General features: G+C 40.6%; 1 protein-coding gene across 1 annotated transcript in view; it reads right to left on the bottom strand.

The window, feature by feature from the left end:
• Positions 1–14,080, bottom strand: part of LOC112118973 (cytosolic carboxypeptidase 6) — a 1,367,858-nt gene that overhangs the window by 980,083 nt on the left and 373,695 nt on the right. Inside the window, exon 5 of the mRNA XM_026651876.1 lies at positions 3,299–3,393. Coding sequence (XP_026507661.1) covers positions 3,299–3,393 — 95 coding nt within the window. The remainder of the gene's footprint in view (positions 1–3,298; positions 3,394–14,080) is intronic.

The raw sequence follows: 14,080 nt of genomic DNA, 5'->3' as shown, positions 1-14,080 counted from the left end.
GTCAACACCAAAACATTTGTGTCACAGTGAGTGCTCTTTTTACATCAGTAATACTTAACTGAACCTTGATGCTGACTCCATTTAAAGATCTTGCCCCACAGGACAAGAGAATACTGGTCAAAAATGTTGACTTGTGTTTGACACTCTCCTTCTAGAGCTCTTGGCACTGACTTCTTCCAGTCAAGAATCAAACTTTGAAGGCATCTAGAGGCTTGAAGCCATGTTCACATGACTACATTCAGAACAAAATATCAAGATTCTTCAAAAAATCTTAATCTTTGGAGGCCTATCCATCCATGATATCCAGACATTGTCTATACACAGAGCCAAATTCTGTCCTGGATGCAACATTAAGCTTCTAGTTTAAAACCAGTGGGAAACCCTCCCCCCCCCCCTCCCAAAATTAGCCTATAACTTCAGTTCTTAAAGGTGAGTTATATGCATGCATCTCTTGAACATGTCTTCTATTGTCTCAAAACCAAAACCTTCTGTTAATGATTTGTGACCAAGTGAATTTGGGGAGAATTTCGGTATGGAGCATGCAACTGCATTGGAATCTGCCCAGGCAGTCATAATGAAGATGAAATAATATATACCTGGTATAGTGTACTTTGTAGGTACAATAGTGAACTCAGTGTTAGCAAATAGCTAGAAGTTTGCTTCTAGAAGTTTGATTTCTTTTACCTTGATTTTAAGAAATCTGCATTGTATCATAGTTTTTTCTAATCTTTTCTGTCTAATACAGTCATCTGCATCATGTCTGTTAAAATGCTGACTTTGAAAACAGTTTAAATCATGTCTACTTCCACCAATGTTACAGTCTATGGTGATGAATCCTGCACCATGATCCTTTGCAGAGTCCCAATGACCCAACACCTCCTACTAGCCTCAGAATAGTTATACCAGGCAGCAAACAGCACAGAATGAATAGGACTGGAAATTATCCCATTCATATTAAAGAACCAGAGCTACCCGAAAGCTGCGTTAGCAACTGTAAGTACTAGTACAACCTGCTCCAACAAAATGAAAACATGGAAAATAATTTTTACAGGTTTCACAAGAATACCATGGAAACTGGTATAGAAATGGCTGTAAAGATGTCTCAAATAATCTGAAAGGAAGACACTCAGCTATAAGAAAGAGCATATTGTATATCGAAGACTGAAGGGTGCATTTCCTCCCTTGGTGTGCACACAACTCCCATTAACATTAAAATATAGTAAATCATACTGAGAGGAGAGGAGACCCCAATATCATTTAAGAGTATGAATTGCTGTGCTTCTTCAAAGTACAACAGCATGTTTTCAAACACAGACTATTAGAAAACAAATTATTTCTTTTTAATAGAATTATATTTTTAAAGTAAAAATATATTTCCTTGCTAAAGCTGTTTTATATATTGTAAATAGCTCCATAAATTCTAGCTAGGATTTCTGAAACAGGATTACAGGGCAGCGACAGAACTGCAGGAGAAAGCTGCATAGCGCCTGCTGCCTACACTGTGCCTGGCTCCAGGCAGTGCTATTCATCCCTGACTTTCACGAGAGCAAATACACCCCCAAAATATAAAACATAAAAATAAATAAATCCCTTGGAAAAGGCAGGAGAAACAGGTTTTCAGAAATAATGAAGGATTCTATATATTTTTAGACATTTTTACATTGTTTTTTTTAAAGAGATTTACACTTTAATTTGAAACCAAAATAAGGAATAACGTATGTAGTAAAGCAACAGCTGATTTCAGGCTGAAATTAACACACACAAAATAACTAGCTTAAAACAGTAGACTTGGTTAGGAAAAAGAGAGAAATTTTGAAAGATGATGAAAATCGCTTAAATTTGCTCTGGACCTGACCCAAAATAAGACTCTTTTGGGATAAAATAATAAACACAATTAACATGATTGTAGGTGCAGTAGCTATACACCAAATGATGGTTATTAAATATGTATTGCAGTAGCACCCATCCAGGATTGACCGCATCCTGCTAGGTGCTGCTCAAACCACATGGTACGATAGGTTTCCCTTGTCCAGATGAGCTTACAGTCTAATTTAAGGCAAAATTGTCATCTCGGGTGATTAAAATGAAAACATTTCTATTAGAATGCATCTTATGGCAACAAAAACTGAACATTATGGAGGTGGAAATCTTCTAACAGTTGAAATATTTAAGCATGGTAAATGTATAAGAGTCAGATGACTTGCACATGCAGATCGCTCAAACATTTATTTTGAATTAACCTGTTAGGAATAATGACTGTAAAATGTTCTCACTTTGCTGCATTAGGGCTAAAGCCAACATAAAGTTGATCCATGTTTCAGAGCACAGGCCACCTCACGCCAGGTCAAGAACTGTTTGTCAGAGCTTAGATTCTTTGTGTAGGCTTCCTCACTGTAGATTCTGGAAGGGCCTCTTAGTTAGACACCAAAGGTGGAATCCTATCCCCACTGAAGTCAATGGGAGTTTTGCTACTGCCTTCAGGGTAGCAGCATTTTGCCCAGCTATGCTTCTTTGGCAGTACGACATCACCAGCGGTACTTAGAGACATTGTGCCTGTCCAGGACACAGCAGGCAGAATACCCGATGGAGGAACATATGGAGGGTGATCACCGCAACACACTTCCACAGGCTGTAGCATGCATCTCCCTCTGCCCCTCCCCCACCCCCCAGTTCCATGCTTAGACTGCCAGACACGGCAGAAGGAGGTGGGGGCATTGACTTTCCACTCTCTAGGGCATCCAGCACTGCCTGTAGCACTAAAAGCTGCCACCATTTTGTTCTCACAGACTGCATGTGGCAAGTTTCTGAATGACCCCAGCACATGTACCTGGGGAGGGTAAGAGCTCTACACAACTTAACATGCTTTGGCAGGGGATGCCAGAATCTGGTTCTGAATGATTAAATAAATTACTCTTCACTTATGGCCTAATTCTGCAATCCAAACTAGGCAAATCTCCTAGCTACTTCTTGGAAGTTTTGTATGTGTAAGGACTCTAAGACAGGCTCATTAGGTTTGCATATTATTAGTAGTAGATATTTTTATTACATATCATCAAACAAAAGTACTACATCATACATATGATAATATTTGTGTGTGTGCATTTGTGTGTGTGCATTTTAATGTTGTCTATATTGTACTGTATGCGATCAAGTCATTTCACCTCCTGGTGTCTTTGAAATATGGCATTAGATGAAAAGCATTACTTCACGGATACTCAATGCTGCACCTGAATTAAGGTAAGTGCCAAACAAAACAAAATTCTTCTGCTATTAGCAAAATTTTAGAATGATAATTTACCATTTTGGTCTGCTTGTGGATTTCACCATAGGAGTCATTCCATCACGATAGAGGCTTTTTGTTTTACTGAAGTTGACAATGTTGAAAATTACCCTCTGAAAAACAGAGAAAAAAAACCTCAGTTATAGTAGTTATGAACTACAATCTGTTCTGTATAAAGCTCTCATTTTCTATCTGTACAAAAGCATAAAGTAACTACATACATGCCTACATGATGTTTCATAGATGAAATTCAACACAGACAAGTGCAAAGTACTTCACTTAGAAAGTCAATCAATCAAATGCACAGCTATAAAATGGGGAATAATTGATTACATGGCAGTACTGCTGAAAAGGATCTGGGTGTCATAGTGGATCACAAGTTCAATATGAGATGTGATGCAGTTGTGAAAAAAAGGCTATATCATTTCGGGACATATTAACTTTCTGGAGTTAAGATGAGGTACAGTATACTCAGGGAGCCAATTGTCCTGCTCTAGCTGAGGCCTCACTAGTTCTCAGTGGAGTACTGTGTCCAATTCTGGGTGCCACACTAAGAATGATGTGGACAATCTGGAGAGAGTCCAGAGGAGAGCAACAAAAATGATAAAAGGTTTAGAAAAACTGACCTACGAGAAAAGGCTAAAAAACTAGATATGTTTAGTCTCGAGAAAAGAATACTGAGGGGGACCTGATAGTTTAAAATATGTTAATAGCAACTATAAAGAGGATGGTGATCAACTGTTCTCCATGTCCACTGAAGGTAGGATAAGAAGAAATGGGCTTAATCTCCAGCAAGGGAGGTTTAGGTTAGATATTAGGGGAAACTTTCTAACTATAAGGGTAGTTAAGGAATAGGATTCCAAGGGAGGTTGTGGAATCTCCATCATTGGAGGTTTTTAAAAACAGGTTGGACAAACACCTGTCAGGGATGATCTAGGTTTACTTGATCCTGCCAAGTTTAGTCCAAGAGGAGTTATTAGCTCTGTTTTAGTGAAGGTACCACCACCAGACTTGGGTAAGACCCGAAATATATGTATGCCAGTTGAGGAGCCAGTAACCTAGCCATACGAAAGGATGGGTTACTGGTCTAAGCCAAAAACAAAAATCAAAGCCATGTTTGCAGCAGGGAGTTCTGGAGCTGCTTGGTGGGAGGATTTAGGGGATGGAAGGGTGCAACTCATGGAAACATCTTCTCTGACCACTACACATGGGGGCAGGGAAACTTCTTTCTGGGTGGGTCTTGTCCATTGGAGCCTCACATACCATGGGAATGACTAAACTTTGGGCTAGCATAACTCCCCTGTGCTAAGGAGAGGAACGCCTCTCTTTGAGATGCATGATTTACTGCAGCTGGTTGAGGTGGGGGTTGGTACAAACATCACTGATCAAGCCACAGATCTGAGTGACTGAATACGATATATTCTGCTCATTGAGCTGCTTTTTTATGGGTCATCATATGAGCTCATTTTCATAATTTGCTGACCAAGCTATGTGTTTAGTTTGTTAATTTTTATATTTTCCATTTCCAGTATTTAGGTTGACTCTTTATTGGATGTAATGTCCATCTTGTGAAAGGTCTATTTATTCCTTATCGCTTACACTTAGAGTGTACAGCAGTTCTTTCACAGGAGTGTTCAATCCTTTATAAGTACTTGGTTAATTTTGTACTGTACATACAAGCATTTCATTTTATTTGTCTGAGGCTTTTTTATTTGTTATATTGCTCTGCCTAATTTGTAAAAGCAAATTAAGTTGCAATGAATCGGTATATTAGGTTGGATGGTTGCATGGAGTAAGTGAAACAAACAAGTTCGCCAAACCAATTGCTTTATACTTTGGAAACAATCATGCCACTGTTGGAAAAAGAAAAGTTGCTAATTTTGTTACGTACTAACTGACTCATAGCAGACAGCTGGTAGAGAATGTTCTTATTCCAATCAAGCTGATTTTGTATAATGAGTTGAGCAAATGTACACAACTGGATAAGCAATGTATATAAAAACAGTAATATGCAGTTCATTTAACCAAACAGTACAGAGTATAAAATTTCAACCACTAATGTTCACAGTACCATTAGCAGTTAACAATGTGTTCAGTCCTTTCAGTATGGCATAGAGCTAGATTGGCAGGACCTAAAATTCAGCCACTACAGAACTGAACTTTATCAAAGTATGGCACTGAATTAATAAAGTACAAAAATCAGAAGCACTGAAATATGCTGCTGAATCAGTCAAGTATTCTTAGTGATAGTTAAAGCAGTCTATGCAGCTGTCAGTGAAGTGTGTAAAAAAAAAATGTAACTACAATGTACACACCTTAACCAGAAAAATATGCAGCTTGCTCAATAAGCTATGCAAACGTCTCTTGAAATGAAGTACTGTAATAAAAGTTAGTGATACAGTAAGCAAACATTTGCCGAACAAGTAAAATAGGCTGCTGGTGTGATTTTTGTCCTTATTGATGTTCTTTATTAATAAATCATAAAGAGAAACGAGACTAGGTATACACTGTCCACATAGAAAATAGCAATTCAAACCATCTTGTCATTACTCTGCATGATTTTTATTACTTTTGAGGGGTATTAATGGGTGACATTGCATGATTAATGCAATTTCAATACTCAACTCGTTTAAGAGCATAACCGAAAACACTGACAGTAATAGAGGATGCTTAAGAAGACACTGGTAACTGATATAGAGGAGACACACACTGTGCGCGCTCGCTCTCTCTCAGATGTGTCTGTTCTTTGTTGTTCTCTCTATTACTGTTAGAAAGGATGTGAGAATTGGGGGTGGGGGGGCAAATTGCAGTGGGAGCTGTTTCAGGGGATCACAAAGTCTGAAGCGGTGGCCTACCTAGGGAATCTCAAATCTCCTCACAGAAATGGAGAGGAAAAGGAACAGACTTTCTTTCTTGCTTACTATGTGAGTGCCAAATAGTCAACTGGTGGTGGCTTGTTTGCTGAGCCTAAAGTGGAAATTAAAGAGTAAGAAAACAAGATGAGTAAATGTCTGCCCTATCCTCAGGGTTAAATATGCTACACCAGTGCACCAGCTCCTCTCCAAGTAAAGACCTTTTAAAACACATTTCTACTTTGTTAGGGGAGGTGTGATCAGGGAAAAATACCAAGACAAAAGCTGGGAAAAACCTGAGCTAATTTTATTTTACATTTTACCTGTGTGCCAGTGCTTTGAAAAGGGCCATATGCCTTCTTAAAGGCTTACTTAGGCTTACTATAACAGTTACTACAAACAATGGCTCTCAGGGTATTTTGCATCAAGGGTCATATTGGCATTTTGCCTGTCCCCCATTCCATGGGGGACTAGGGAGGGATAGTACCTCTGCTGGAGAAACACATCATGCTTCTTTGGGAGTAGTTCATCCACTTTGGTCCCCACCTACACCCAGCTCCCACCTGTGGCTCCAAGTAACGGCTTGAATGCGACAGCAGCCACACCCCAGGAAATCGCTTCGATGAGCGGGCCAAACCAGGTGAGGGTAGCCGATGGGTTTTTTGCCCTCAGCGAGATAGGGAAACTGTCTTTCTCTACATGTGACGACTGTTCCGGAGGAAATCAATTTGTGATTCAACTTGTTCTTTGCTTGTGTTCTCAGCCATGCAACAAAGGACTTGGATCAGGGGATATACATCCGCTACTGACTTGATGGCCCCCTCTTTGATCTCTGAAGACTCAGTGCTAAGAATAAGACACTGGAAAGACTTCTCGTCAAGGCACTTTTTGCAGATGACTGCGCCTTGATGGCTCATAGACAAGACGACCTTCATGTCATCACTGATAGATTTGCTGAAGCATCTCAGCTCTTTGGCCTCACCATCAGTCTCAGGAAGACAGAGGTCTTGTTCCAACCAACACCTCATTAAAATGCCCCAGTGCCAGCCATCTTCATCCAAGGCACACAGTTGAAAAATGTGGATCAGTTCAAGTATGTGGGCAGTACCATCTCAAGTGACGGTTCCCTCAATAAGGAAATCTTCTTCAGAATTAGTAAAGCCAGCCAGGCCCTAGGCCGACTTCGAACAAAAGTTCTAAACCAACTCAACATCCGTCTCTCTACCAAATTGAATATCTACAGTACAATGGTTCTAACATCTCTCCTGTATAGATCTGAGACATTAATTCTTTATAGAGGTCACGTTAAACAGCTTGAGCAATTTCACATGTGCTCCCTCTGCTCAATAATGAGCATTCGCTGGCAGGACAGAGTGACCAATATTAAGTTCCTTGAAAAAGCAAACACAACCAGCATTGAGGAAATGTTATTGAGCGCACAACTTAGGTGGGCCGGGCATGTCATCCGAATGGAAGACCACCGTCTCCCAAAACAGATTTTGTATGGGGAGCTGAGTCAGGGCCAAAGAAAGAAGAGTCATCTGTATAAACACTTCAAAGATAATATGAAGAGCAGTCTCCAGTGGGCTGGCATCAATGCCAAAGACCTTGAGCAAATGGCTCAGGACAGGAGTCACTGGCAATCTCTGACAAGATCAGCACGTGACAAGTTTGAGTGGGATCGATGAAATTATCTCCAGGCTGCACATGAAAGGCGCCACAGAGCTGCATCATCAAACATCATAGATACAGACTTCCCGTGCCCTCGGTGCAGCCAACTCTGTGCATCAAGATTCGGACTGCGGAGTCATATGCGTAGCCATGTATGAGAACTGCGACAATATCGTCATCATCATCAGCGATGGACTACCAATAATATTCCATTCCCAGGCTCTATCACCTCCCCCTGGCTCCCAGTCTCCATGGCCAGCCAGTGCCATTCACAGTTTCTCACTCCCACTACTCCAGTCCCAGTCTCACCAGACTCCTTGTCCCAATCTACTTCTTCACCCCTCCCCCCAGTCTTACTTCTGTCCCCTCTGCATTCTAATCCGAGGGCTGTCTTCTCCATGTTGCCTGGGTGCCAACAGAGGGATCACTAGGAGCACTAGAGATGGGCTCCCTACTCTCAGTTCCAGTGTCTAGCCTCAGCCCAACTCCTAGAGCAGCCAGGAGTGGTCATTAATAGGAAATTCTGGCTTTACCCCTGAAGTCAGTTGCTCTGTGGGGAGAGCTCCTGTGTAATCTGGTCAGCATTAGGAGCCAGGGTGCTACTTTTCAAAGACTTATAACTTGGCCAGATTTTCCTGAGGCAAAAGGCAAATTGCTGACACTTAAGGCCACCCCTCGGCCAAATTTCAGGTGTCTATTCCAAAGCATGTGAACTCTGGAGTTGTCAAAAGAAAGGGGAGACAGATTTTTTAGCACAGAGGCTAGAGAAAAACATATTGTTTTGCCTCTCTCTAAAATGGCTGAATCGTTTTGGCTGAAATTTTCCAAATAAGTTCAGCCAACAGTATGGTCCAACCTTCAGTATGAACCAGTTAGGCATCCAGGAACTAAGGGTATGTCTACATTGCAACAGAAGCCTGTTCTTGAGCCTGGGCTCAAGCCTAACCTCGCTTGCATCTACACTGCAATTGTGCTAACCCAGGGCTCGGACCCAGAGTCCCAAGACCCTGCAGAGCAGGAGGGTCTATGCTCGAGTTAAGCCAGGAACCAGGGTCTGAGCCCTACTGTTCTGCAGTGTAGATGCCATCCCGCTTGACTCGGGTCCCAGGAGTTAGCCAGAAGTATCCCACTATTCCATGGGACAACTTCCTTAGTCCTCTCTATCCTAACCATCTACTTATTGAAAATGGCAGTAGCTCAGGTCAGCATTAACCCATTCTCTTCTGAGCACTAATCTGCAAGCACACTGTCAGAGAGACCCTGGGTTTGCAATGGAGAGCGAACTGATCAAGGCTTTCGCAAAGCAAGTTGCTTCAAAACCTCCTGTAGCATGCAGGGTGGGCAGTAAAGTGTTCCCACAGTGCCGCAGGGTCCTAGGAATAAACTGGCCATATTTTGGAGGGGAACGGGGCACACTAGGGACTCTGGGATATGGTTACTTTGACTTGGGTCTGCACACTGCAGCGTGGATGCCAGCATGAGTTAGAAATGTTGTAACGTAGGGTTTACAATCTCGATGCTCAAACCCAGAGTTCCCTAACATGGGTGAGCTGACTTGAGTCCCACCAACCCTGGGCTTACACTGCAGTGTAGCCATACCCTAAATGGTTCAAAATCCAGCAGAAATACTTCAGCCCTTCAACCATCCAAGATACAGGATTTGGGCATTGTGCAATGGCACTAAGTAGGGATCTTTTAGATGAGATTTTAAAACCTGAGGTCTTGCACTCTGCATGGACATTGAATATCCCATAGTATTTTGGTAACAGTGGGGATTTGCCCAGGTGCTTTAGACCAAATTTCTCTCTGCTCCTACCACTGTTGTGTAGCCTGCTGTCCACTAGCTGGTTGTCAGTGTTGTCAACTATCATGAATCTTACAATATTTGGTGCTTTCCTTAAAGTTCCAGCTCCTGAAGTCATGGGACTACACAAGACTCAGATATTTTTTTAAGAAAAAAACAAATTGCCAATCCTCACAGTGGCAGAGAAATACTGAAAATGTGACCCAAGCGTACCTTAAAGGCTAAAAAAAAAAGCACATAAAAAGAACCCCTTTTAAAAAAAAAGGCATGGTTCTTAAACTAATCTCATGGCTTTTGATGCCTGACTTATAACTTTTGAATGCATGTAGTTGGCAATACGATATTGCTGCCTCCCCACCAAACAATGGTTCTGTGGTTCTGTATGTATTTCAAAGGTCTGGGGATCCTTCAGGATAAAAGGTGTTATATAAAAGTATATGCTTATAAAAAGATAGTGGAGGAACCCAACAGTGCAGAGCCAGTAACTAATCGCTGAAGTTGCCACCAGTGACTGAAAACAAACAGTACACTAAGTATTGTACAAATTTCCTAACAAAGACTTCTAAAGGTTATTTTTTTTTTGACCTTTTAAAATTTAATTAAATACCTTTAACATTTTTAAATAACCAACATATTCTTTCTTCCTGTATAGGAAACATGTCTCCTTTCAAGTTTAAAAAAGTTTTAAAAGGTTTCAAACTTTATGGCATTTAGTCCTTTTCCTCCCACCCCCATTAGTTAACAAATATTTAAAATCTCTCTGCTGTCATAAGAAAATAAATTCTCACCTACTGAGGGATGATGTTAAGAATCATACAGAGCCCTAGCAGATTTGTTAATCAGCTGCACCTGTGTTCTGTTAACTGGAAATTGTCAAGTCTTTGCACAGGTACTAAAGTCTTACAAAGATAATGAAAAGAAAGGTTTACAGATTGTGAATTATAGGATTTTCTCCCTCTGGAGCTCTCATTAAAATACTTAAAGAGGAGAGAAGGTAAATTTTAGCACATCACATATAACAGATTAAAATAAGACCGATTTTTAATGAAATAAATGCTGTTGGATGTACAGTATCGGGGGTAGCCGTGTTAGTCTGTATCTACAAAAACAAGGAGTCTGGTGGCACCTTAAAGACTAACAGATTTATTTGGGCATAAGCTTTCGTGGGTAAAAACCTCACTTCTTCAGATGCATAGATGCGAAGTAACTCCCTGCTCTCCATGTGTCAGTATATAATGACCGCATCTGTAACTTTCGCTCTATGCATCTGAAGAAGTTTTTGTTTTTGTTGGATGTACAGTATCTCAATACCAAATATAAAATGAGCAAATTTATTGTTGCAGCAAAGTACTGATATGATGTTCTTGGCCTGAGAATCTATGACTAGTAGATGAAGAAAGAGGTATCACCCAATATTTGTGTCTTTCAATAAATGGGGCATAATTACTTTAGAAATATAAAATGTTCTTCAAAATTAATTGTCAGTTGCATAATGTTCCCTGGCTACCTGGTCTTTCCGATGAGGTTTCTGCTAGTCTCAACATGAATGCTGTTATGCACGCGCACACACACAGGAGTTTCAGGATCCATGCAGGGCACAGCCATCCATTCACAGACACAATGCTGTTTATAATGTGTGCAGAAGGGATTGCATTGATGAGATCAGCCTTATTTCACACACATTTTATTGGACTGGAATCCTATGGAGAGGGACATCTCAGACCCACCCCTTCTTGACCAAAAAGTGCACAAACTGGGATATACAGCCACAGAGGGGATTCTGAGTGATCAGAGGATGCACGCTATAGGACTGCTGCTCCCATATTCAAGGCCCTGCACTCCAGATACACTAAGTCTGGCTCCCCTGCATGGTCTATCAGACCCAAAACATAGTGAAGAAATAAGTAGGGCTGGTCAAAATTTTTCCATCAAAAAACCTATTCTTTAACAGACCATTGGCTTTTGATGAAAAAACTTTCACAAAAAAACCAACAACACACCTTTCCACAGAAAATTTTGACTTTTCATAAAAACTGAACACCCCAAAACCAAAAGTTTTGGTTTCAACTGAAAACCAAATAAATACATTTGGAAATGCTGCTTGGTGCCTATTGGGAGTTGCAGTTCTCTTCTGGACTGAGTTTCCCAATGGGACTACATCTCCTATGATACACGATGGTGAGGGACTCATGTGTTGCACTAAGGTGGCTCAAGAAGAGTCAAGGAGCATGGTGCATGATGGGAGATGTAGTCCAGTCCAAATATTCAAGTTTAAAGGACTGACATGTAATACTGACATTCTCAAAAGAAAGGAATGGAGGATAATAGCCATCAGTTGCACTAAGTGTTAGAGAGTAGAAAAAAAGACATTTGTATGCAGTCATTTTGCTCAGCGCTAAAAAAAAAATACAGAAGACAACAGTCTGTACCCAAAGGATCTCACACTCATAATCAGATCTGAGGAAGGCACAGACAAAAAGGGTCAGATCCATATGACATGAAGGCGTGAAGAGTAGGACAGGAGATATTCCAAGCATAATGGTTGGCTTAGAATAAGATGTGAAGCCAAGAGTGAGAGGAAGATAAAAAAAAAAAAGGCATGTTAAGAAGAAAGGCTTGGGAGAAGCATTGCCAGTGTTTGCAGTGTATTTTGGATTTGTGCAGTTGATGTATCTAATAGTTTAGGGTGAAGGGTTAAAATCCATGTGCATTTTATATAACAACCTGGTATATAGATTGTGCCAGCTCTTTTCCAGACCCAAAGTCCAGAGTATGGTCAAGGGACCAGAGGCCTAGCAAATAGTGATTAGCTAAGAGAAAGCTGGGGTAAACAAGATAACATTGCCTTTGCTAAGATATGTTTGGTCAGTAGAAATGCCAGATGTGGAAGCAATAACTGAATAATTATGTTTCATCCAATGTTTCAAATTGAACAAAGGATCCCTGTTCCTATTGTGTTTCTCCTGTAGGGAAACATTCTTCCCACAGATCCAACCTTGAGTTTATGAAAAGTTGGCACATCTCAGTATAAAATATGGCATCCTTCCATCTCCCTTCCCAGGGACCAATGCTTGCCTTAAGACATAAAGGAGACAATCTTTATTGTGATATACTTTCACTGTTTCTTTGCTTTAACCCCTAGGAATGTACCTGTTGGACAATCAAAAGGAGTTGCTGCATTCCTATGGACCCCAAATCAGAATTCAACATATATATTTTATACTAATAACATTTTATCAAAGTATTAATTAAATGTTAACTTGCTAACTTGAGACCATGGGCGGAGACATTATGTAACCTGTTAACCATTGGCTAATGTGCTATCTTGTCTTGCTGCAAAACCTATCCTGGGGTGTGGAACTGCCTACCCCGTCACTTTCCATGGAAAATCTATATATTCTATTGTAATTAATTGATTGACAGTGTCTCTGAGCCTAATAAGCAAAGTGACACTCCACCAGCGCTGTGTGTAATAAACTCCTATGCTTGACCTCTACACGGTGTGGATTTATGTCCTTCAAGGGTTATGATTTTCCTTCCTAGACTTTCATGCATATCATGGGAATCTGTAAGGGCAGGTAAGAGGTTATAGTGTGTAAGAAGCTGAGAGGTGGACATATGGGGGAGAGGCCCAAAAATATAATAAGCAAATTGCCAGTCTCTTCATTTCAATGTTTCCTGATATGTTGAGAAAATGAAGTCATTTTAACATGCACAACCAATGCTTTTTGTCATAACAGGGCTTGGTGATCTTGACAGTGTTGCAGTAATCATAGCTTTACAAAGATAAAAAGCTCTAACAATTTCTTCAGTAACTAGATACAGATAGATTTTCTATCAGTGTTATCCATGCTTGCCTTTGATTTCTACCTATTTGTTTTTGCTTCAAACCTTTACAGGGAAAAGCATACTCTATTTTTACAACTTGGATCCCTCTGCAACACAGAGTTGAAGAGTAGTGATGGAGTGCAGGATTTGATTCCACACACAGTTCCTTTGGTAGTGGTGGCCACAGCCTAAAACAAAACAAACACTCCCAGTTGCTCTACTCTTCTTCTTAGTAGCAGTAAATATTTATAAAGAATTGGACATTGTGCCTCATTGTGCTAGGCACTGTGCAAAACACTGAAGAAAAAAAAAGACAATCCTCTCCTGAAGAGCTTACAACCTTCCTTTTCAGGAGCAGATCAAATATTTCTACAAGTTCTTTTCATCATCTGAGGAACACAGGTAGCATGTGTACTTTTATTCTCTGCAGTGGACACATAATCCATCCTATTGTGACTTTTAAAATAAATTATGCCAGTGGATTACCCTGACGGGCCACGTGCGGCCCGTGGGCCGCAGGTTGCCCACCACTGGTCTAGATAATACTTAGTCCTGCCATGAATGCAGGGGACTGGACTAGATGATCTCTTACAGTCCCTTCCAGTCCCATGATTCCATATTAGATTTACACAAGTAGAACAGCAT

This window comes from Terrapene carolina, unplaced genomic scaffold (genome assembly GCF_002925995.2).
Source record: "Terrapene carolina triunguis isolate 2854851 unplaced genomic scaffold, T_m_triunguis-2.0 Scaffold104, whole genome shotgun sequence".
In the NCBI taxonomy this organism is placed as follows: Eukaryota; Metazoa; Chordata; order Testudines; family Emydidae; genus Terrapene; species Terrapene triunguis.
Note: the sequence above shows the minus strand (reverse complement) of the source record. Positions and strands in the feature narration are given on the sequence as shown.